Source organism: Thalassophryne amazonica, chromosome 22 (assembly GCF_902500255.1).
Source record: "Thalassophryne amazonica chromosome 22, fThaAma1.1, whole genome shotgun sequence".
Taxonomy (NCBI): domain Eukaryota; kingdom Metazoa; phylum Chordata; class Actinopteri; order Batrachoidiformes; family Batrachoididae; genus Thalassophryne; species Thalassophryne amazonica.
The window spans coordinates 16,809,330-16,835,457 of NC_047124.1; the positions used below are offsets into that span (position 1 = coordinate 16,809,330).

Sequence of the window (26,128 nt, forward strand, 5' to 3'; positions counted from 1 at the left end):
ATCTGGAGAAAGAGGGACTCATCGACAGACAGACATACTACAAACTGTACCCTGGGGACGCCACTCCATGCATGTATGGACTGCCCAAAATCCACAAACAGGACGTGCCACTCAGGCCTATTGTATGTAGCACAGATTCCATCATGTACAATTTGGCCAAGCACCTCAAGTGGATTTTGGCTCCTCTAGTGGGTAACTCAGACCACCATGTGGAGAACAAGATTTTGTGAACAAGATCAAGGACCTGCAGCTGGAAGCAGATGAAACTATGGTGTCATTTGATGTGACATCGTTGTTCACCTGCATCCCCACCGCTGAGGCTGTCTCAGCTGTGAGGCAGAGACTGCTGGAGGATGTGTCTCTACTTGAAAGGACCAAACTCACACCAGACCACATCTGCCAACTCTTGGAGATCTGTCTTTTTTTTTTTGATTGTTTCAACATTTTTGTTACATATATAACAAATAAAAATAAAACAACAAAAGCAAGCAGACCATGAAAAAAAAGGAAAGACAGGGCTGAGCATCAATACTAAACTTTGCAAATATATGTTGATAGCTTGTAAGTCAAGATACAGTGCGTCAACCCTTTAAAGATTCAGTGTTTTGATATAGCCAACCCATTTCTCCCAATATGTTACATTTATCAACAGACAGCCTCAATGAAAAAGTCATCCTCTCCATGTCATAAATTTCATTAATTACTTTAAGCCAGTCAGAAAGTGAAGGTGCATCCTTACACATCCATTTTCTGGTGATAGCTTTCTTTGCTCCAACCAATAGTATTGACAGAAGATATTTTTGTGATTTTGGCACTCCACAAGAAATGTGTCCTAAATATGTTTCAGTAAACCCATATGACAGAGTTGATCCAATGATGCTTTGGATTGCTGTCATCACCGTTGACCAGTAGGGTGCGATCTTCGCAGTCCCCAAATATATGAAAATGTCCTGCTTTAATGTGTCCACACTCTCTCCAACAATGAGCCTTTTCAGGGTCATTGCACTGTTTACTCTTAACATAAGGTGTAACAAAAAAACATATGACAGTCTTCCATGCAAATTCTCTCCAAAGACCAGAGCTGGAAGTAATCATGACAGTTTTGCATATATCAAACCATTCATTCTCCGATATTGTAATATTAGCCTCTTTTTCCCATGCTTCTTTAATGTACGTGGTAGAGATATTCTTAAATACTTGTAAACATTTGTACACTATTGTTATTTGTTTCTTCGGTGCATTACCTTTACAAGCCTCAAGAAAATATTTCACCAAATCCTCTTCTTCATATTTAATTTTTCTATCAAAATAATGTCTTAGTTGAAAATATCTAAAAAGGTCATATCTGTTCAAATTATATTTGTCTGAAAGCTCCAAAAAAGCTTTTCAGTATACCTTTTGTTGATATAACCCAATAACCAGTAATACCTTTTTGAGACCACTGTTGAAATCTGTTATCAGTTTTTGCTGGTAAAAGTTCAGAATCGTAAACTGGTCAACGTAATATTTTGGCCTTTGATTCAACATTCTTGTTTTTAAGTATTTTATTCCACACATTTATTGGTGATTTTATCCAAGAGGGCAATAAATGAGATTCTGAATGTATTTTCAATAGTGGTTTATCACCAACCATAGATTGTAATGGTATGTCAAAGTAAGACTGGTCTATCTCTTTCCATTTAGCCCCACAACTGGGGTCACACCAATTTATCAGTACTCGTAACTGAGCTGCTTTGTAGTAACTTTCCAAACGTGGTAAAGCTAATCCACCTTCTTCTTTCCGTAATTGTAAAATCTGAAATCGTATTCTTGGTTTTTTTGTTTCCCCATATAAAATTTGATAACATTCTATTCCACTCCTTAAATTGTGTGAAGGTTATTTCAATTGACAACGCTTGAAATAGGCAAAGAAACCTTGGTAATAGGTTCATTTTAACTATTTCAATCCTATTGTACATTTTCATTGGTATTAATGCCCATCGTTGCAAATCAAATTTAATATTAGCTGTAAGTTTTCTATAATTTTCATCAGAAAGTGAAGATATATCCTTTGGTATAAATATTCCAAGATATTTAATGATATTGCCTTTCCAGTTAAAATTTGTCATCTTGGAAATTTCCATGGTTGGCTGATAATTAAAAGCAATAATTTGAGTTTTCTGTAAATTTAGTTTATACCCAGAATATGAGCCAAATTCAAACAAAAGTGTCAGAAGATTAGGTAAACTGGCTGTTGGGTTGAATAATGTCAAAAGGATATCGTCTGCGTACAAACAGATTTTGTGTGTGGTGTCTCCTATTACAATACCTGAAATATCTTTATGTTCTCTAATAGCCTGAGCCAAAGGTTCAATAAAAAGTGCAAATAGGCTAGCGCTGAGGGGGCAGCCCTGACGACAGCACCTTTTCAAATATACAGTGTCAGAAAGGTCCCCATTAATCTTGATTCTGGCAGAGGGTGATTCATATAATGATTTTAGACAGTTGATTATATTTGTGTTAAAACCAAATCTGTCGAGAGTTAAAGATATTCCCAACTAACAGAATCAAATGCTTTTTCAGCGTCAAGGCTAATTGCAACAGATTCTAAGTTTTTCATTTTATGAATAAGGTGAAGAGCACGTCTAATATTGTCATGTGTCTGTTGCATACAAAACCACACTGATCAGTGTCTGTCAGTTCTGGAATCAAAGCCTCAAGCCTCTTAGCTAGTATTGCCGCAAATATGCAATAATCAATATTTAGAACAGATATTGGACGATAAGAACCACATTGTGTTTTATCTTTACCAGGTTTATGAATCACAGATATGACTGCTCTTCTCCAAGATGGTGGTACCTGTCCACCCTTTAAAATATAATTAAAACATTTTTTTAGGCAAGGGATTATTTGATGTCTGAAATGTTTGTACCATTCTGCTGTATAACCATATTTTCCAGCCATTTTATTTCCTTTTAATTTAGAGATAGCTTTATTAATTTCTTTCTCTGTTATTTCTCTGTTTAACCTGGCATTTTGTTCAATTCCTATAGATGGTGAATCAAGTTGGGAAAGAAAACGATTTATAATTTGTGGACTCTGTGAGTGAGGTTGAGTATACAGCTGTTTGTAGTATGCTACAAAAGATTTTTGAATACTCTTCAGTTCATAACATATTTTGTTGTTGATGGGGCTCTTCACCTTATTTACAAATCTATCCGTCTGCTGCTTATGTATTCTCCATGCAAGAAGTTTCTTCGATTTTGGGCTGTTTTCATAATAATTTTGCTTCATAAATTTAGATTTCTTCTCCATTTGATCCACATATAGTCTATTCAAACTATGTTTTGTTTCAATCTTTTTTAGAGTAACACTGTCTTTATTTTTCGTTTATTCCATTTCTAATTCTTTTAATTTGTCAAGCATGTTTTTAATACTGCTTTCTTTTTCTTTTTTCTTTAGTGAGGACCACATAATTAGTTTGCCCCTCAGCACTGCCTTTGAGGCATCCCACACGATACTAGGAGGTCTCCTCATTATTGTTATGGTCCACATAATCCTTAAACTCTTTCCACAAAGTCATGAAATTTTTCATCCTTAAGAAGGCTCGTATTACTCCATAGAGTTTCTTTATCGTTATCCAAATGGAGCGTCAAACAAACATCTGCGTGATCAGATACGTCTCTAACCCCTATAGCACAGTTTATAATTCTGTGTCTGACATTAACATTAAAAAATAAAAATAAAAAATCTAATCTTGAATGTACTTGATGGGAATGTGAACAGAATGTATAGCTTTTTCCAGATGGGTAAAGGTTTCTCCATACATCTATTAACCCTAATTCGTTAAGCATTTTCTTGGTAAAATTTGCTTCTAATTGAGACTTTTTATTTTTACTGGAAGAATCATTATAGGGGTTGAGACAAATGTTCCAGTCACCTGCATATATAAGTACCCTAGATGTTTCTGTGGCAATAAGGTCAAACATTTTCTTAATAATACTCTTGTCTTTACACATTTAACAATGTTACTTCTTTGTTGTCTATGTGACCTTTAACTAATATAGTAGAGAAGCTTGAATCTTCGACTGGACTGGGTTGCTTGACGTGAGGACGTTTCGCTTCAAATCACAGAAGCTTCCTCAGCTAAAATTCTTGCTCTGGTAGTCTGACTTCTGTCTTGACTCTTGTAGTCAAGAATAAACAGAAGCCAAAAAAGCTGGAGTTTTAAACCAAACCAGACCCCTCCTACCGAGAGGCAGACTGCTATAGGCTAGTGACTAAACAATAGCTCTAATTGGCACCTATTGTGTTCTAGTTAGCACCCTCGTAATGACAGGGCATCTGTCCCTCCTAATGATGGGACGGACCCTCTCCTGATGGCTCCCTTGATGACGTGAATGACTCATTACCATAACCTAAACATATACCGACAGTAGATTACATCACTGCAGTAGAGTCAGCCATTAAACATAAGTTTGGCAGAGTCAGAAGCTGAGGACCTCCAACTAAGAGTCACAGCAGTGCTGAACAGTGCGAAGCCTCCTCCATCCAACATCACAGGAGAAGAACGGAAAGCTTTGTCAGCACTGCAGAAGGACCAAAGCATCCTTATCCTGCCAGCGGATAAAGGCAGATGCATGGTGGTCCGGAACAAATCAGACTACGAGGCCAAGATCAACAACTTGCTCAGTGACTCCAGTACATTCGAACATCTGAAGAGAGACCCCACGAGCGGCTATAAGAAGAAAATCATTAGCTACCTCCAAAACCTGGAGAAAGAGGGACTCATCGGACAGACAGACAGACAGACATACTACAAACTGTACCCTGGGGACGCCACTCCATGCATGTATGGACTGCCCAAAATCCACAAACAGGATGTGCCACTCAGGCCTATTGTATGTAGCACAGATTCCAATATCAAGTTCACACGTGAGGATGCCAGAAACAACCATTTAGCCTTCTTGGACTGTGATGTTACGAGTGGAGAGAACAGGCAGCTCCAGACAGGGGTTTACAGAAAACCCACTCACACTGACCAATATCTGCTCTTTGGCTCAAACCACCCCCTTGAACACAAGCTCGGGGTGATCAGGACTCTTCAACACAGAGCCCTACAGGTGCCCACAACTGCAGAGGGAAGGGCTAAAGAACAACAACTTGGCCGGAAAGCCCTCACAGTATGTGGGTACCCACGATGGTCCCTGGATAAAGTGCAGAAGTCCCAGAGAACAAAGAGACCAGATAGACAGGAGACAGAGACAAGAAGAAGAGGAGTGTCTCTCCCTTATTTAGCAGGAGTAGGGGAAAAACTACAGAGGATCTTCAGACAGCACAAAATCCCAGTTTACTTTAAACCGGTTAACACCCTGAGACAGAAATTAGTTCACCCTAAGGACAGGATCCCTAGTTACAAACAGAGCAATGTAGTGTATTCTGTCAGATGTCAGGAAAACTGTAACGAACACTACATAGGTGAGACTAAGCAACCTTTACACAAAAGGCTATACCAGCACCGCAAAGAGGGCGCCAGTGGACCTCAGTCTGCAGTTCATCTCCACCTTAAAGACAATAATCACACGTTTGAGTACAAGGAAGTTAAAATCTTAGCCAGAGAGAAGAAATGGTTCGAGAGAGGGGTCAAGGAGGCATTCTATGTGAAACAGTTGAAACCCAGCCTTAACCGGGGAGGGGGTCTGAGACATGCTTTGTCCCCTGTTTACAATGGGGTACTCAGGTCAAAGCAGTTTCTGTCTTTTGTTCATGGTAATGAGTCATTCACGTCACCAGGAAAGTCGTCAAGGGAGCCATCAGGAGAGGGTCTGTCCCATCATTAGGAGGGACAGCTGCCCTGTCATTAGGAGGGTGCTAACTAGAGCACAATAGGTGCCAATTAGAGCTATTATTTAGTCACAAGCCTATAGCAGTCTGCCTCTCAGTAGGAGGGGTCTGGTTAGGTTTAAAACTCCAGCTTTTGTGTTTTCTGTTTATTCTTCTCTACAAGAGTCAAGACAGAAGTCAGAGTACCAGAGCAAGAATTTTAGCTGAGGAAGCTTCTGCAATTTGAAGCGAAACATCCTCGCGTCAAGCAACCCAGTCCAGTCGAAGATTCAAGCTTCTCTACTAATGTTAGCATACGTGGTCACAAGTGGTAGCTGGCATGTTAGCATATGTGGACACTGAAAAGTGGCTTGTGAAAATATATACGTTACACAAACTTTAATGGACATTTTAGCATACAGGGGTCACGTAAACGGTGTTTAGCGCTGAAAGGGCCAGCCTGGGATTCATTTGCAGCAATGGAATTTCATGCCTCAGACCGGCAAACTGGGAATTGTCCTGGTCCTCCTAATGGCAGAATGTTGTCATCCTAGAAAACTCTAATTATGGACCTGTAATTTCGCTAATGCAATGTAACACCATCTGCTGAATATTTCTACCTAAAACAATCATATAAACAATTATGATTACATGAAGATGGTATTTTACAAACTAACTCCCAGCCAGGTGGACCATCTGTCTGAACACAGTACATCCTCTGTTGCCGATTCTCAAAACAGTCCTCTGCCATCACAGGAAATAAACTAACATATGCAAAAACTTTCTTGACAGGATTTTTTCCCCCACCGATCTCATTACACTAACATCTACTGCATCTACTTTGAGTTTAAGGAGCGCATTTGTCTGACCTTGTCCTCTGTTGCAGGCATCTGGCACGAAGCCTCTCTGCTATCCTGAGGAGCTTTTAGCTGCTCCAGCTCCTCATACATCTGCCGCTTCTGGTTCTCCTGCTCCTGCACTCTGTGGGTGTCAACATACAAAACCACCTTAAACAAACACCTAAAAGTGGCACAGACACACACACCAAAGTTAAAACTACACATGGGGGACATACTGTACCCAATCCGCAGGCCCATGCAGTGTCCCATGTTGTTGCCCAGGGTGACCAGTGCCAGCTCTTCGACTGGCAAAGTAACGTATCTTCAACAGTTATTCCTTGATCTTGTTCACACTCAGCCTCTAATGTCAGACTGAACACCTACCAGCATCCATCTGACCACAAAAGCAAACTGCTCAGCAGATCCAACTTACATCATCCCCTCAAACACTCTGCTTTTAAAGTTCTTGACTTCACCCTGGCAACCCAGCAGCCTGATTGCTTCGCCCCAGCGAGCAGTCTTATAAATGTGGAGAGGAGGCCGTCTCCATTAACACGGACGAAAACCAACATGTCTCAAACACAAATCCAAAACTGACCCAAATTCAAACCTAGTGAGGCGCAACCTGAGGTCAGTATAACTGACAGGGTTTTGACCCGCTCACCACAAGTGACTGAGCTCAGAAAAGCAGCGATGTGACCTCGGACACACTATAGGTCTCACATGTGCGATTCAGAAGTTCTGCTCCAGGGGAAGGTTAAAGGGGTCATATTGTGCAAAGTCAGTTTAGAAAGCCATCATTTGCAGTTAAATACATTTCATGCTTTAAAAATAAATAAATAAATAAATAAAAAGCCTGCATTCCAAAATATCACAATTGCACATAAAATGCGACCACATGATAAAAGTTAAATTAGCGTAATTTGACTTATGGAGCAGAGGTCCCTACCTGGACTCCAGCTTGCTCTGCGGAAATGAGCATTTTTGGGAAAAATAAACAGTCTACTTTGGAAAGGTCTTCAGCTACTCCTTTATTGCCCTTCCATATTTAACTTTATTTTAAGCAGGTTTTTTTATATTAAAATTTAGAACACTAATACAATCAACTGGAATTGTTTAAATCTTGGGGGGGGGAAAAAAAAAAAAAAAAAAAAAAAAACGAAACAAAAAACAGGGGCCTCCATGAGGGGGCCGGCTCCCATGTCAGCGTATTGTACATATTAATGAACAGATGGTTATGTAACATTCCATTTATGCTATACAACCCCTGGCAAAAATTATGGAATCACCGGCCTCGGAGGATGTTCATTCAGTTGTTTAATTTTGTAGAAAAAAAAGCAGATCACAGACATGACACAAAACTAAAGTCATTTCAAATGGCAACTTTCTGGCTTTAAGAAACACTATAAGAAATCAGGGAAAAAATTGTGGCAGTCAGTAACTTACTTTTTAGACCAAGCAGAGGGAAAAATATGGAATCACTCAATTCTGAGGAAAAAATTATGGAATCACCCTGTAAATTTTCATCCCCAAAACTAACACCTGCATCAAATCAGATCTGCTCGTTACTCTGCATCTAAAAAGGAGTGATCACACCTTGGAGAGCTGTTGCACCAAGTGGACTGACATGAATCATGGCTCCAACATGAGAGATGTCAATTGAAACAAAGGAGAGGATCATCAAACTCTTAAAAGAGGGTAAATCACCACGCAATGTTGCAAAAGATGTTGGTTGTTCACAGTCAGCTGTGTCTAAACTCTGGACCAAATACAAACATGGGAAGGTTGTTAAAGGCAAACATACTGGTAGACCAAGGAAGACATCAAAGCGTCAAGACAGAAAACTTAAAGCAATATGTCTCAAAAATCGAAAAAGCACAACAAGTGAGGAACGAATGGGAGGAAACTGGAGTCAACATCTGTGACCGAACTGTAAGAAACCGCCTAAAGGAAATGGGATTTACATACAGAAAAGCTAAACGAAAGCCATCATTAACACCTAAACAGAAAAAAACAAGGTTACAATGGGCTAAGGAAAAGCAATCGTGGACTGTGGATGAAAGTCATATTCAGTGATGAATCTCGAATCTGCATTGGGCAAGGTGATGATGCTGGAACTTTTGTTTGGTGCTGTTCCAATGAGATTTATAAAGATGACTGCCTGAAGAGAACATGTAAATTTCCACAGTCATTGATGATATGGGGCTACATGTCAGGTAAAGGCACTGGGGAGATGGCTGTCATTACATCATCAATAAATGCACAAGTTTACGTTGATATTTTGGACACTTTTCTGATCCCATCAATTGAAAGGATGTTTGGGGATGAAAAAATAATTTTTCAAGATGATAATGCATCTTGCCATAGAGCGAAAACTGTGAAAACATTCCTTGCAAAAAGACACATAGGGTCAATGTCATGGCCTGCAAATAGTCCGGATCTTAATCCAATTGAAAATCTTTGGTGGAAGTTGAAGAAAATGGTCCATGACAAGGCTCCAACCTGCAAAGCTGATCTGGCAACAGCAATCAGAGAAAGTTGGAGCCAGATTGATGAAGAGTACCGTTTGTCACTCATCAAGTCCATGCCTCAGAGACTGCAAGCTGTTATAAAAGCCAGAGGTGGTGCAACAAAATACTAGTGATGTGTTGGAGTGTTCTTTTGTTTTTCATGATTCCATAATTTTTTCCTCAGAATTGAGTGATTCCATATTTTCTTCCTCTGCTTGGTCTAAAAAAGTAACCGTTACTGACTGCCACAATTTGTTTTCCTGATTTCTTATAGTGTTTCTTAAAGCCAGAAAGTTGCCATTTGAAATGACTTTAGTTTTGTGTCATGTCTGTGATCTGCTTTTTTTTCTACAAAATTAAACAACTGAATGAACATCCTCCAAGGATGGTGATTCCATAATTTTTGCCAGGGGTTGTATATGTATTTGGTCCACCCAAGTGTCCTTAAGGAAGAGAAGAGAAGCTGCAGAAGTTAAAATGATGATCCAATTTCCTGCGCAGGTTGCAGCGCGGTTTCAACATCCGTTGTTGTTTGGTGTCGCAGACTGAACGGTCTGCCCCTAAAAATTGGTCCACTCTGCCTCCACTACACATGCGTCATTTCGGAGCTCAGCCACTCATCTAAGACAGAGTCTCTTCACCCAAAGTGATCAAATGACAAGGTAAAACCTTTTAAATCATTCTAAGGCAGTGTTAAGCAGAAACAAGTCCGTTTTAAGCAGAAACGAGGTGATACTCTGTGACGCTTTGAAATGATCGACGCACAGTGATTGCATCAGCTAGCAGCTTGTGTAGCTGCGGCGCTCTGATCGCTTCTACTATCTTTCATGATGAAATAATGCGGAAAGGATTGTTGCACAAACGCTACAGATATCTGTTGCTGAGATAGATGATGACTGGAGTGCAGTTTGAAGCAGAAATGAGGTGTTAATCTGTGAACAGCAGCTAATGACGCATGCGCAGTGAAGGCAGGGTGGACAGATTTTTGGGGGGACCATTCCATCTGCGACACCGGGTTAGCACCACCAGATGATAACACTTTGTGTTATTTCACGCAGAAAAACATTGCAGCAACATGGCCACAGACAACAGGAGGGCAGTACTTTGTGCACAACGTATTAAACTGGACACAAAAAACTGCTAAAAATACAAAACCTTTCACTACTGTTGCTGCTGTGAGCTGCCATGTTGGATTGTAAACTCTGACTACGTGAGGGTCATATGAATTGATGACTTGGAATTATGATTTCACTGGGCATTCCTGGGGAGCATAACTGGGAAATTCCGACCTCAAATTACATTATGTAATGTCTCAAGCTTCCTTAACTTTACTCTCATTTCTGCTTACATTGAAAGAAATCTCTACCGCCCCCTACTGGATTAACTTAGGTAATGAGGCAGCAGCTGCACAGGAACAACCAAGTGGTTTCCTCACTTTGTCTTCCTTTAATTTACAAATCAACAGAAGATTAACAATTATTTAATCCCCTCAGAGTCGAGCGTCACTCAGTGGTGCGGATACCATAAATAAAAGCCTGCTCACCTGACCGACAGGTGGAGAATCTCCGTGCGGGACCTCCTCATGTTACTGGCCATTTTAATCAACTCCTTCTCCATGGATTCTGTGTGCTGGGCCAGCGTGTCCAGGCTGAGAGTCCAGTTGGCCCGCCTCACCTCCAGCTGAGCCTGCACCGTCTACAGGGTGGAAGTGAGAAGGCCGGCAGGTCAGAAGATGCAGGATCTTGGTTTGTCTTTACACCTAACTGCAGCAAACTAGTTCCATGCTGGTGAGAAAAACAGCAGATGGAGGTCTGGTGCAGTTCTGGTACTGGAACAGCTCTGCTGCTGCTGTAACTGTCTCATTTAGTGTGTTTACTGCCGTATCGCAGTACGTGGCTATGAATGTTGAGCGTGCAACAATGTGGGGGTGGGCACAAGCGCTAGAGGGAGGGGGGAGCGGGTACTGCACACTGACTAAACACGCTTCATCAGTTGGGGCCTGCTGGTGAGTTACATAATGAACAGAGAAATCTCTGGAGGAGAGACAGTGGGAGGAAAAGCAAAAGATAGCAACAGAGCGATAGAGAAAAGTGCAACAGGTAGGCAGATACACCTACTGCATAAGTCACAAAAGTACTGATTCTCTGCACCTTCCAGCAAATTGCTTTCTCTATTCCACACCATGAATTTTTGACTGGAGATGCAACAAGATCACAAAGTTATCATGGGTGTCTTGATGGCTTCCCTCACTTGTCTTGTTATTGCACCGTCACAGTACCAGACTGGTTGTATTTCTTAATGACTGATAAAAACAAAATCAAAGATGTGCTCAGTGAATTGGAAATGTTTGCGTATCCATTCCCCCAACTTGTTTTGGCAAAGGTCATTGAGGTCAAAATTAATTTTTTTCCACTATGGCATACATAGAGGTTGGTTCCAGGAATTGGCCAGGTGAGGTCAACCACTGAAGTCAAGGCCATTGGTGTCAAAATTTAAGCGTGTCACTCAGATTTTCATCATATTCTATGTGTAAAAGTGGGCTGTCTTATTGTGCGGCAAGGTCACATTTGCCAAAGGTCATTCACTGGGGTAAAGGTCGCGTCTGTCTGCATGTTGGCCGATTTCTTCCAAACTTGCTCAATGAAGGGTTGACCCCAAATTTGCCCTCTAATAATTCACTTTTGAGAATGTGAAGGAATTAAATTATCAAGCTCATTTGAACAACATATTACAGAGTTGGGTGGATTCCAGAATTGCTCTGGCAAGGTCAGTCATTTGGGAGGGGGGGTCAAGGTCAGTGGGGTCAAATGTCAGTTTAACACAGCCCTTATTATAATCATGACCACGGGTACTATTACGTCACATTTTAAAAAACCTGTACATAAAATAAAAATATTTAGCCAGTAATTAGCCACCAAATCAGGAAGAAAGAAGAAATGAGCCCAAAGATAAATATTCAGTTAACTGGTGAGTTGCTTTATGTCAAGGTGTGTGATATTCCCACTTTATGTCATTGATAAATCAGCAGATAAAATGTGTATACTCTATTTTGAGGCAGGCTCAAGTTTATATCAAGGCAAATGATGCCTTTATGTCATGTTTTCTATTAAAAAGAAAACACACACACACCTATATATGTCAAAGTGTGTCTCACCTGAAGACTTTTGTCTGTGTCACCCGCTGGCTGTGTGTGGTCATCGAGCAGGCCTCGAACTGAAGACAGGATGGAGTCTGTGTCTTCTTTGAAATTCTTTTTCTGTGAGCCACAAACAAGCAGTACGTTGTAGAAAAACATAAAAAAGACAAACAACCACAAAGACTATATTGTCCAAAACACTTTTTTTTTTGTTATCTTTTATGGGATCATCACATAACTGAGGGTTTGTGTTAAAGTGTGCCTGTAGAAATTTGTGCATTCGGTGAAATCAGGTTATGTGACCCTCCCGCTGGCACAGCTGTGCTCCCTAAAAGGTAGCAGCAGCAGCAGCATACATCATGTATGACACCAGCGGCCCAACTAATCTATATTCACATTTAGGGAATGTTGCAGCCTGGGCTACTTGGTTACCAGTTTGCTTAAGAGGGTTTTGAACTGCAGAGTTGCATGTTCATGGCTGGGCCCCTGCAGGAGCAGCAGCACCTCCCTGTCCAGGGTCTCATCCAACGGGGAGGCAAAGCGCAGCGTGGAGGCCAAATGATCAACTCTGGGGTGGACCTGAAGAAGAAGGAAGTTAAAAGTTACTGTGCCCATGAAGCTACACATGGTTCTTGTGTTCTGCATAAACTGACTGACACCAACAGTAGCAACATGAAATGACTGGTCACAGTTTGGTTTTGTTTAGTAGGTCACAGAGAGGCAAAACCAAAACATGAGTCAGGGAAGCAGTGCTGACCTCTAGTGGTGACTGTGCCAGAGCCAGTTCTGTCTGCAGGGACCCTGAGTCGGACTGGTTCAGTCTATAGGCTACGGACAGGGTCAGTCCATCAGCTCTGAGGGATGCGGGAAGATGAGTAGTTGATCAAATTATGAAAGATCCTCCACAACAACAAAAAGTGATTTCGCAGCAGTGACTCACCCCGCCAGGTCTGGGTGAATCATCTGCATCTGGTTCTCCAGCTTGGTCTTGTCTGCCCTCAGGAGCTGGAACCAATCACAGCATAACATCATCAACATCCATGCATCCTGTAGTTACTTAGGAAAATAAAATGGGAATTCTGGTGCAATACGGAATTGCAGATTGCGTGCAGCTGCAGGTTCTGACCTCTGTGACAGAAGAGTACTCCTCCACCGCTGCCTTCAACTCCTCGATCTGCTCGTGCTTCTAGAAAGAGGGAATCCAACAACAAACAAGTCAGGTACAGGAGCATGTGCTGGTTTCACTTGTGCTATGAATAATTTGACACCAAAATCAAGATCATACAATCTCTAAAGAAAAAAAAAAAAAAAAAAAAATGCTGGTTAAGTAGCAAGTCCTGCACCACAGCAAACAGAAAAAAGGTGGACAAAAAAATGCAATAAAGGACTGACCTCGAGAATCTGCACTTCCTTTTCACTGATAATGGCATCAAAGGAGTCAATCTGCACCTGAGAGACACACACACAAGGATGGATCGCCAGAGTGGGAAGTGTGTCGAACGCAAACACCATTTCGGACCCATTTTAATGTTTAAATGCACCTGAAGGTCAGCGTTGATGTCACACAGCTCTGCTATTCTCTTCTGAAGCTCGTCCGTCTCCATGGTGACTTTGAAGTTCTGGGGAGCCACCACAGGAGAGTTATGGCAGCCAATCACATTGGTTCATGGCACAAAACCGAGTTAACAACCAGTGTGTAAATATATGATGCAATGAGAGACGCCTTCATGTGTTCATGCTGGATCCTGGACCGAACATGGTTTGTGTGCACATTTGACTTTGTTTAAGCTTAGATAGTCAGATCCTTGATCATTTTCACACCCGCTTTTTCCCCCTTAAACGGAGACAAAAACATTTTCCAGTCATCAATTTTTTTTTTTTTTAATAATTCTATTTAAAAATCTGTCAGTCACTCAAACACAAAATGTATTACAGCGTACAGTAATTTTGCTTGGGTCAGTTCTAAAACAGCGTGACAGCAAAGGAAAGACAGGTGAGGGAAGCTTCCAAGAGTCCATTGACTTTACACAGGATGCCCTTCCTGAGAGTACTCCAGATCCATGAGGACAGAGTGCCTCATGTTCATGTTTTGATGGCAAAAGGAAGCCAGAGAACCTGGGGAAAACTCTTGGAAGCTTCCCTCACTCGTCAGTATCACCATGTTTTCAAGTTTCTGACCAAAGCTTATTTTAAGGCAGACCTGGCAAACTGCGGCCCGGGGGCCACATGCGGCCCTTTGCATGTCTCTGTCCGGCCCTCATGAGGTCTGTGATTATTATTACATATATTAAAAATGTCAAGCTTGTGTGTTGCAAATCATTAGAGAGGTTTATTTAGGTATATTTAAATATTTGCATATTATTATTACAATAATAAAAATTACCTATAAAAGCTATTAAATAGGTAATTTTTTGTAAAATTTGTAATGGGAGACAGTCGCGTTATCGATGGTGTGGCCCTTGGGCATAATTCAGGTTCCCTATGTGGCCCCTTGTAAAAATTAATTGCCCACCCCTGTTTTAAGGGAATGTGAAGTACCTCCTCCTGAAGAGACGCAATCTTGGCAACAAGACTCTGGTTTTCTCGCTCCTAATGAGGGAAAAACAACATTAGCAGATGGTAACTACTTCATGATTACTAGATTATCGCCTGCAACAACTCCTCAAGGACCGAGTGAGACAAGAATTGAATTCTGTGCACTCATTCCCTCAAACTGTTAGAGTGTGAAACCTCTGAGCGCTCTGAACAGCCTCTGCTATTCCTTAGATCGGAGTCATCTGAGGATATAATTGACACAATCAAGCTTTCAGCATGGCTCGATGTTGGAGCCGTCGCCCACATGCTCAGTGGGCGTGTCTGTCCATTTCCCCTCCTCATCCAGGTTATTTGGCTACTTTCCAAACTTGAAACAATGACACGCACAACAAGAATTGCCTTTAAAGAGTAAGTTTCGGCAAAGGTCAAGGTCATTGACCAAAATTTGCTCCGATCTCCACAAAGCTTTCACACACGCGTGTGCAGATTTTGGAACTGCCCAGAGAAAATTTTACAAAAGTCAATTATTGAACTCAAGGTCAAAAGGTAAAATCTTTGTTTTCACTCCAATTTGCACCAAATGTAACACACATATGGAGAAGGGTTCCAGAATGGTCCAGCAAGGTCAATCATTGGACTAAAGGTCATGTGTGCCTGTCTGTTTGTTGTCCCAGTCTTCCCAGGTCTTTTGCTGAACTCTACCAAACTTGGTACGTCAATGAAGCTTGTCCCTGAACCCAGCCCTTAGGCAAAGGTTTAGGAATTTGATTCTCAAGCCAATTTGGACCAGATGTGGTGCACACTTTGGTGCATTCCAGGTCAGCCAGAGGTCAATCATTTGGGTAAATGTCAAGGTCATTGAGCTCAAATAGACTGCAGTAACAGCCACTGTTTATCGGCACGGCCACAAAAATCTAGAAGGAGTCACTTCGGGGCTAATTTTTGTTTACAGCAGGGAAGTTTCCACATGTCCTGATGAGGAATTCTGGAATTTGAGGATGTTTAACATCCATATTTAATGCTCAAAGTTAGATAATCTGATTTCTTAAGAAATAACATTACGTTCCACCTTTACATGTTCCGTTCTGGTGAACAACTCAACATTGTAAGAAGTTGTTCTGATCCTGCAGGTACTGACCACGTGCTTGCTGTGCGCAGATGCACGCGCTCGACCTTCCTCTGTGCAGCTCAGAGTCGCTTTCATCTCCTCCACCTCCTCCTTTAGCATCTTCTGTTTCTGGCTGAGCTGCTGGTTCCTGCACGGGAACGATGCGCAGAGATCAAACATCAGCACGCCGTGGATTTGCGCAAGCGTATGTGCACGTGTCTTACACTTGGGCCTGGTTGCGGAGCTCCTCGTTCTCCTCGGCCAGCTTCTGGTTGTTGTCCTCCATGCTCTCCACCACCTGCTTTAGCTTCTTTACTTCCTCCTCCAGCTTTCGGTTGCTCAGCTGAAGATCGGCAACACAGTGCACCAGCTCTGATGTTTCACTGAGTACATGCAGACACACAGGACATGTCAATGTTGTCCACCAGGTGTTGGATTTCCAGAGTTTGAGCACAACGCAACTTATACCAGATACTGTTTGATAAACATGACGTTTTTGACTATTTACCGCACGCACTGAAGAAATTGCTAACCACTGTTAACATCAATGTTAGCGTTAACCAGAGTCAACCTCATCCGTGGTTAGCATCATTCATTGTGAACTGTTAAAACTAACTGTTCTCAATTAATAATCAAAAGGTGGCTATCAGACCTTTGAAAATCAAATAAACTGCAAAACAAGCTAATGTCAAGCTACATGCAACATGTGGCAAGCAGGTCTATCAGATATTACATAAGCAAAGCAAAGTAGCTTTTTGGATTGATCTAATGCATCAAAGTTCCTCAAATTTTCAACAGTTTAACCTCAGTATTCACCTTTTATTTTGAAATATACAAGATGATAGCAGTTACTGTTTTTGAGTTATAGTTTAACTGATCTGAGGGGATCACTCACTGCATTTGACAGGGTACAGGTCTAGGCTTTTCAAAGAATTAGGTGATACTCGAGATGAAAGTTCTCTAGGATCTGCCAGATTTCATGTATGGAAAGCACTGATGTTTATATGGCTTCTGCAAGCATCTACCGCAGTAGATACCTTCTGCAGTTAACGCCTCTTCCAGGCTGTCAATATTCAAATATGATATGCCGGCAATAATATCTGGTATAAAGAGGGTAAATCCAAACCCAAAATCCTGCAATTCCTAGAAAACCTTCATCTGTGCACAACATGCATGAGTAAAAGTTCATAAAAAGAAACACTCACAACTCTAATCTGGATGCCTCTCCTCCAAAGGCCTCCAGGCTTCCAGAGGTCATGTTGAGCAGCATGGACCTTTTGACTGCAACACATGCAGAACCCCCCCCCCCCCCCCCCCCCCAAAAAAAAACCCATCAAACCAAAATCACAAAAGTCATAATAATTTCAAAATCTGAGCACCAAAGCGGCACATTTTTCACATTTTGCTCTCACCAGACAGGGCATCTCCGAGTCTGAACGAGTCCCGAGTCACATCATCTGCTGGTTCATTCCTGAGATGTGCAACAAAAAAAAAAAAAAAATTATCACATCACACTCACACAAGGCCAACTCCGCTTTGTTCAGGATCGAGCCAGCAGACATAAGTGTTGCAACGGTTGCTATGACGCCACAGAAAAACTTCAGAAATGTTTAACTATCAGTGCCTGGCACAAAGAGCACTAAAAACAGTCAGGCTGGATCATCTGGACGTAGAAAAACAATCTCTGCAAAGAAGCATCACTATTAATTTTACTGCAGCTACAAAGTATTATGAGGTGCACTATTAAAAACAGACGTGCACAGGGATTACTGTGAAAACTAAGGCGCCATCACAGTGTACGCACTTACAAAAATAAATAAATAAAAATCTAGACCACATCACAAAGTGCTTTGTGTGGCCACGTATGCCAACAGTGTTACTGTACCCGTTGTTGCGGCAGTCTTCGATCCATTCCTTCATGATGGCATGATAAGTGTCCAGGTCAATGGAGACGTCTTTACGTTCTGGGTCCAGCATGTTACAAAGCTCCTCCAGTCCACTGTCTTCTGTGGTTCGACTGGTGGTGTGTCGCAGGTAGTCCACGATGCGCGACACATACACCTTACCTGGTAAAACAAGACGCAACTACGACATAAGAATAAATTAGTTCTACAGGAGCCCACTGGTTCCAGATTCTGTAGCCTGATGTGGATGCAATATTTACGACTCCCACGAAACAGGAGGCCTAGTTAGGCCTAGCTAGCACACATTTATGGGGAGGGTCCACTGGTCCTAACCTCTTTATATTATTTGATGGTGTATATTACAACCCCAAACTGAATTTAAAGTTCACAAATATATGTAATAGTTTCAAATAGTGAACAAACCAGATCCAATTTTGTTCAATTTACAAAAATAGAACGTATGATTCTGGTGACATACACCATTAATCACCTTTAATTGTACTGTTGAATTGAAAGTCAACAAATAATGGTAATTCACCATAATTTTTTTTTTTTTTTTTAATTGTCATGCATTTGTAACATTACTTAACCTACCATAAATGTAAAAATAACTTCAACATGCTCTCCTTAATACTAGGACTAGTGGGAAGTTCCCCCCATTTACAACTGGGTGGAGATATAAAGCAGATGAAATATTTTATCCAAAGTGACAACTAGCATGACTGGAAGTTGAACAAAGGTCTAGTGGCAGTCCGATCAAGCTACCTGCTCGATATTACTAAGCCAAATAAAACTGATGTTTTACTGTTCTACAATTGCGCCCCCCCAAAAAAAGGGGCTGCCTATATCCCCACAGATTACCATGTAAAAAATACAAAACTAATAACTTAAACAAGTTAGCATGAAGGTAACAACTTACCCAATTTTACGCAAAAACAACAAACACCACTTCTCATTTAAATTCTGCATGTTCCGTAAACCGCAAAAATTTGGGAACCACTAAGACAAAAGGAAGAGATCTGTACTGCCAACATCAGGAGGCACGAATGAAGATGGAAATAACAGAGACACTGTTCACTGCCGGGAAGTGACAGATTTCTCTGGCTTCAAACAAACACATTGACAATATTGCATCTCAGATTACATGATTTCACCAGTCTGTTGCATTCAAACTGACAGCCGTGAAATGTGTGAGGACTGTGTGTGTACGTGCATACCTCGGCGCTGCGTGTCGCACGCATGGAAAATGGTATCGAGCAGATCCTCCTCACAGATCAGACTGACTTCTGCCATATTCTCCTTGGTTTCGCAGGGTAGCGTGGAGCCTGAACATCGAAAGCGCACCAAAATCAGAGCGTGCTCAACCGCCTCAAGAGCCGAGGTACATGACACTTTCCCCTCAGGCAGAAAACTACAAAATGTACACAAATGCCACATGCAGCATAAGGACTTACACCGGAATCCAATTTCCTTCTGTTTGAGATTCATTCATTTTTGATTGTTTGAGGAACCATTTATATTAACGTACAAAAATGATGAATATCAAGCAGAACTCAAAGTGACTGAACAAGTAATTTGCCCATAAGGTCAGGGGACACAACTGTAAGTTTATTTTTGGCAGTCAGCCCAGCTTATTTTTTTCCAAAAGATAACTTCACAAATGAATAAACAGTCGAGGACTTGTTGTACATTTCAGCAGCTTCTGTCGCCATCTAGGGGGTGATGTGAGCATTTCAAGGCTTCTGTACATTTCCTACCTGAAATCCAAAATTCAGTATAGAAAAAGGGGGGTGCATTTATAAATGTCAAAAAGTCATGATATTTTGTCACGCAGATCTTTGACCTCACAGTATCACTATAAAAAATTTCAATATTGACAGTTTTACAGTTCTTGAATTTTAGGACACAGAAGGTTTGCCCTATGAAGGGATGGAAGGATAGACAACCAATCTCTCGACAAGCACAACAAAAATAAAACAGCATGATAATATATGCTGTATCACCAAGCCTTAACTGAAACCTGAAGAAACTAGAGGTCTCGTTATGTAGTTTTTTCTCCAAAACTGTATTAGGTACACACTCGCCAGCCACTTTATTAGGTACGCCTGTTCAACTGCTTGTTAACACAAATAGCTAATCAGCCAATCACGTGACAGTAACTCAATGCATTTAGGTATCCAGATGTGGTGAAGACGACTTGCTGAAGTTCAAACCGAGCATCAGAATGGGAAAGAAAGGGGATATACGCGTCTTTGGCATGGTTGTTGGTGCCAGATAGGCTGGTATTGACACAACCATGTCTAGGATTTACAGAGAGTGGTCCAAAAAAAGAGAAGATATCCAGTGAGCAGCAGTTATGTGGACAAAAATGTTGATAAATGGGCAGACTGGTTGAATGGGCAACCGCATGAGGCTAGCATGTCAATATGGACCAACATCTCTGAGGACTGTTTCCAACACCTTGTTGAATCTATGTCACGAAGAATTAAGGCAGTTCTGAAGGCAAAAGGTGGTCCAACTTGGTACTAGCACGGTGTACCTAATAAAGTGGTTGATGAGTGGACACTTCCAGTCAAAGTTGCTCAGTTGGTAACACTGGGTGGTAATGCAGGCTGAGAAGTTAGCAAACCCTAATTTTTGTGGCATGGTGGACCTTACATATTGCTTATCACAAGTGAAGGCATCAGAGCAGGAATCCCCAAAAGGGAAACAAAATTATGTCTGGCAATGTCATATTGCAACCTCACCACTAGATGGCACTAAATTCTACACACTGTAGCTTTAAAAACTCTTCATTTGCTGCATGGACCCCGCTTGGATCACCTGGATGCATCGAGCAGACCTGAAGCCACACTCCCTACCTCCATCTCCCAATGACAGCCTTTTGACAACCAGCGCCGGATAGGGCAGGTCAGATGCCATCGAGCTTCCCGAGTCCGCCACGCAGAAGTTGAGATTGTAGGAGAAGGTGCGAGTCCGCGGGGGGCTCCTGCTCTGGTTTATGCTTTCAGACTGTACCATCTGGGATCCTTGTGTGAACCTGAAGAAAGGGGTGTCCTTGGACCAGCCTGTTGGCGTTGAACAACACTGCAAGGACTTACTCTGTCGTGCATCGCTCCCATCAGCCCCTTGTCGCTCTCCTAGTGTGCCAGTTATGGTGTATGTAATGTTTGCTGGTTTGGGAGTGGACGGGATGGAAAGGGGGACAGACTGAGCCATGCTGCCCCTCAGAGGAGCTTCAGAGGTGGGAGTCCTTCTCTCCCGCGCTGCTCCTTGTCCATGGGGGCCTTCTTTCTTCAGGATGGCTTCCAAATTGTGCTGGAGGCCACACTGCAGGCTGTCGTAAGTGCTGGAGGACAGTTTGGGAATCTGGAAAGGTGAATGAGGCTCTCGGTCACCGCGCCACTGGATGGCCTGCAGTTTTCGGCACATGCTGTCCACTGGGTTGTGGCGACGCGGCAGCTGAGGAGAGTAGAATTCCATGCTGCCGACGGCAGGGTTGCAGGTCGCGTTCCCAGGATGGAGGACGAGGAGGAGGTGAAATCTTCAGGGCGAGAAGCAAAAATGTTTATCACTTTTCTTTCACACCAAGTTCATGAAGCAGGAACGTGTTAACATGTTTTTGGATTGAGGCTGCAACCAATTTACTCAACTGTTTGTTGATAGGCTGTTTGGATTGTGAAATGTCTAAATAACTCGTTTTGGAATTACTTTTAGACAATTTATTCACAGATTTTACTGCTGCAATTTAAAACATTTTAATTAAATTCATTGATTCTTTCTTTTTTGGTACTTGAGGTTACTTTTTATTTTCACCTACTTGTTTTTTTGTTAACAGGACTATGGCCGGGGGGTGGGGGGGGGGGGGGTAGCGTAATGACCCAAATTTATTAAAACTGGGCGGAGAGCTGTGGAACTGGATCCAGCTCAATCAAAAATGAGTCATCAGGATCACAGGTCACAAGTCAGTGCTCAGAGTCAAAGATCAGTTATTAGAATCAAAGATGAGTCATTGGAATAACAGAATGCCAATCGAGATCACAAATCAGGCATCAGGATCAAAGATCAGAATTAAAGCTCATTCAGAGATCAGGATCATAGGACATAAATCAAGAACACAAATCAGCAATCAGGATCAAAAGTCACCAATCATAATCCTCACAGTGATCGCAACCAGGATCAAAGATTAAGATCAAAGATTTGTGAGCTACTGTACCTTTCTGTGGTTGGTCCTTAACAGCTGAAAGCCACTGTTAGCGGTTTCTGCTAGCAGGGCTAATGACAATGCTCACCAGGTACACACTACCTGTTACTCAAAGTGACCCCACCCCTAATTATTCATAACTTTATGGCTTAAGATATTTTGATTATTAGTTATAAAACGCTTCACACACCCCCCCCCCCCCCCCCCCAATCATGTATTTTTCATGAAGAGGTAAACTAGCGATAGAGACCAAGACTGTTTTGGTACCAGGCTACAAACAGGTTTATTTCTCATGTGAAGTTGGACATTTTAACATGGGCTTCTATGAGGCAAAACAATTTTGGAGCAAGCCTCAGGTGGCTATTCAGGGACTGAAAGACTTTTCCATTTCTTTGTGTCATTTCACAGGACCTACGGTCGGGGCTTGAGTAACACCCCATTTTCATGTTTCCAAAAACCAATGAGTTTTTGTGCCTGTTTTAAATGGAAAGGATCTGCTGCCTTCCGGGGCGGGAGAGCATGGGTCCAAATACGGGCTTTTTCACATATCAGAATGAGAAATAAAAAAGCTGGTTCGGGTCTAAATTTTTCAACAGCAGGCCTTAGTCTGCTGTCCAAATATAGACGTTTATTCATAATACAAGAGACTTTACAGCTTTTAGGTTTCACTGCCATAGCTTGCTGACAAAGAGTTTAATTGAATAATATAAACTGAGATTCTTATCTTCAGGCCACAGGCAGTTACAGAATATGTGAAATTGTTTGGTTTGAAAAACACTAAAAATGACGACGGACGATGAACGCAACATTTTTTTTAATATGTTGCAGGTGCACAATTCATCAATTAATATTCGCTCATAAACAAAGGTTTGTTTTACATGTTGACATTTATATTTGAAAATATTTTTTGCTTAATATATTCCACTGGAAAAGACCTGAAAATGAATAATGCTATCAAATAAAAAGCAAATTTGCAGCTCGCAAGCTGTAACACTCACCTTCTCTGCTTCTCCCTTGAGAACGAATCCTTTGGGTGACTCAGTAAATTACTGCTGATTTATGAATATATATATTAATTAACGAGTGAGAGCAAATACTCATCGAGGAAATGTTTGTAGGTGTCCCCCACGCGCGCGCACAAGCCAAAACGGTGTGGGTGTTCACGCGCCACTCTAAAAGTGAGGCAACAGCGCTTCCCTGTGGTGAGAGCGAGTCATAGCACCCGCTAATACAGCACTTAGCACAACTTTTATAAAAATCAGTTTGGCATCCACTCAAAAAACGTCAAACTCGCCACGATAAGTCAAAATATTCGATAGTAAGTCACAAATTTGTCAAATTTGATCAACTGAAAGTCCAAACTGAGGTATATTTAGGCTTTCGTCGCCATTTTGACACCGAAGTCAAATTTTTCACTTCGTGACTTGGAAATATTCACATGTTCACGCCCTGACTGGCTCAAGTGATGAGCTGTGTTACTCGTAGGTAGTTTGTTCGATGATTTTTGGGCTGTGAAAATGGAGCCACTATGTATGTACAAATGACTGTAATTCCTAAATGGTTAAAAGCTACACTGTGTATGATTTAGTGGCATCTAGTGGTGAGTTTTCAGACTGCATTATGCCATCATGGTCCATGTTGTGGCCCGTGATATCCGAAGATGGATTGGGGTGGTGCCTGATGTTTTACGGATGCTCTACCAGACCATTGTGGTGAAGAAGGAGATGAACCAGAAGGCAAGGCTCAGAATTTACCACTCCAATTGTGCTGCTGTCCTCACCTATGGTCTTGAACTTTGGGTAATGACTGAAAGAATAAGATTGCGGATACAAGTGGCAAAAATGAGATTCCTCCTTTGGGTATCTGGGCTTAGACTCCTGGACAGGGTAAGAAGCTCTACTGTTGAAAAGAGCCAGCTGAAGTGTTTTGGGCATGCGGTGAGGATACCCCTTGGCTCTCCACCTAGGGAGGTCTTCCATGCACGTCCAACGGGGAGGAGGTGCTGGCGAAGCCTTAGGACATGCTTTAGGAACACCTTGGAATTCCCTGGGAAGAGTTATAGGACTTGGGTGAGGATAGGGAAGTGTGGGATGAGCTGCTTGGTCTGCTGCCTCTGCGACCCAGACCCAAAAAACATCAGAAAATGAATGAATGAATGAATGACTTGCCTTCACCGGCCAAGATTTTGTTTCCCTTTATCTTGTTGCTTCTTTGATGATGGGGTTCTCAATCCTTTGTCTTCTCTTGTGATAAGCAATATGTGTGATCCTCCGTTTAACAAAAATCAGGGTTCCCCCAGTGCTGGAAAATGCCAAAAGGGGGGTACATATGTCCCTTATGGGCTACTATATCAACATGGTGCACCAACATGGCAGCCACCATGAAGGGGGCCCTCTCATTCTAAGCTTATGAAAACAGATTAATTCATTATTGCAGGTCTTCCCCACTGAAATCCTACACACTGTAGCTTTATTATGATAACTAAATGAAACCCCTTAACTTAAAGCCAATACTCTCATATGCAGCAAAACGTGGTGGTATACAGAGACAAAATTTCAAAAAAATGTGTCTCTGTCCAGGTTATTGTGGACCTGTCTGTAGTACTTAAGCCCCTTTCACACTGGGCCAACGTAGAGTTGCGTAATACGGTGTACCGACTGCGCTGAGCTTATACAGCCCTATGTGGTAATATGCTGAAGGACGCAATGGGGTCCATGAAATGGACGCAAAAAATTAAGCGTTTAATTTTTTCACTGACTTTTGGTGTAGAGCACTGGATGCAGTGCTCCACACAAGTCTACACAACACTCCACTACTGAATGTAAGTCTATGCAACACTGTGCTACTGTACACCATGCCTCCACAATTGTACACAACCCTATGCCAAAAAGTCCTTTTAGGTTTTTTTTTTTTTATCAGTACATACCTGCATTGCTAGATTTTATTCATCCCGTTGAACTTTGCTGGCAGTAAAGCTTCAAAATCAGGGAAGAAGATGCTGGCCAATCTTCCACGTCCACTATAATTCCTCACTGACGGATCGCCAGTGCGATCGCCGGCTGCAGCTCCGCTGACTGCAGCTCTGCCTTCACCTCCTCAAGTTCTCTCACGATTGTGGCACGTTAAAAAAGTCCATTAACTCCTGGAAATAATGTATTCTGACTTTTTCCAATGTATCAAGTCCATCTGCATGTCCAGGCAGTCTGTAAAAACAGTGTCATAGAGCCAAGCCTCTCCCCCTGCGCGCAACTTACGCAGCCATTCCTGGGTGATTCTTTAACCACGGGCACTATTGGCTTTGTAAATGTAATTTCCACCACAACGTTGCCTTACAATATAAAGCGCCTTGGGGCAACTGTTTGTTGTGATTTGGTGCTATATACATGTGCTCTGATGTCACTGTTTATCTCCATAGAAACTACCCAAACAATCTTTCATACAAACTGTTTAGGGACATTACAGTGTTGTGGTGGAAATTACGGCAATAGTGTGGGACAACTACATTTTGTTTAAAAAAATCACAACAGTTGTATGACATTGAATACCCCAATTATGTTTTGATTATTTTACTGATATTTTATTCAGAGATATTTTAAAACATTAGAAAAAACGTTTCTTTACCATTCATTTTTATCATTGAAGATCAAAAGTCTGGGTGTGGGACAAGCACAAAACGGCAATATTTGCATATAATGATGCTGAAAAAAGGTGAAAAAGTCATCATAGACTACTAGAACAAATTTCTTAACACATTGTAAAGATAACTATAAAAGTGTGAAATTTCCCCTTTTTTTCTGTTTTACATACAATATGATCAAAGGACATAATAAGTGCCCGTAGTCTAAGAATCACCCAGCACAATGTAACTCTCCATAGGCCTGGTGTGAAAGGGGCTTTAGTTTGAACCATTTTTAGATGCTTTTTAACTTCAGCATACCTACCCTCAGTGGCTTGTCCAGCTGCAGCATTGTGATGTTTCCTCAATACTTCGATGCTTAAAAACCTCCACTTTTGCTCCATTTGTAAGACATTTTGGCATTCTATTTCATCCCTAATTAGTTTGCTTCAAACACTCCCAAAATCCTCAGTG

General features: G+C 41.7%; 1 protein-coding gene across 4 annotated transcripts in view; it reads right to left on the minus strand.

Annotated features, from left to right (window-relative positions):
• The window catches only part of lrmp (lymphoid-restricted membrane protein), a 51,739-nt gene extending 30,351 nt beyond the window's left edge, over window positions 1–21,388 (minus strand). For 3 of the 4 annotated variants that reach the window (XM_034163092.1, XM_034163089.1, XM_034163090.1), the window contains exons 1-17: window positions 20,696–21,317; window positions 19,052–19,159; window positions 17,816–17,996; window positions 17,343–17,401; window positions 17,136–17,211; window positions 16,155–16,313; window positions 15,961–16,078; window positions 14,826–14,876; window positions 13,829–13,906; window positions 13,680–13,736; window positions 13,414–13,473; window positions 13,228–13,292; window positions 13,045–13,141; window positions 12,720–12,866; window positions 12,306–12,407; window positions 10,695–10,846; window positions 6,672–6,783 (exon numbers count right to left, since the gene is read on the minus strand). In XM_034163092.1, coding sequence (XP_034018983.1) covers window positions 6,672–6,783; window positions 10,695–10,846; window positions 12,306–12,407; window positions 12,720–12,866; window positions 13,045–13,141; window positions 13,228–13,292; window positions 13,414–13,473; window positions 13,680–13,736; window positions 13,829–13,906; window positions 14,826–14,876; window positions 15,961–16,078; window positions 16,155–16,313; window positions 17,136–17,211; window positions 17,343–17,401; window positions 17,816–17,996; window positions 19,052–19,159; window positions 20,696–21,317 — 2,244 coding nt within the window. Of the gene's footprint in view, window positions 1–6,671; window positions 6,784–10,694; window positions 10,847–12,305; window positions 12,408–12,719; window positions 12,867–13,044; window positions 13,142–13,227; window positions 13,293–13,413; window positions 13,474–13,679; window positions 13,737–13,828; window positions 13,907–14,825; window positions 14,877–15,960; window positions 16,079–16,154; window positions 16,314–17,135; window positions 17,212–17,342; window positions 17,402–17,815; window positions 17,997–19,051; window positions 19,160–20,695 lie in introns of all 4 variants that reach the window. The other variant, XM_034163088.1, reaches the window with a different exon arrangement.
• Window positions 21,389–26,128: the final 4,740 nt, after the last annotated feature.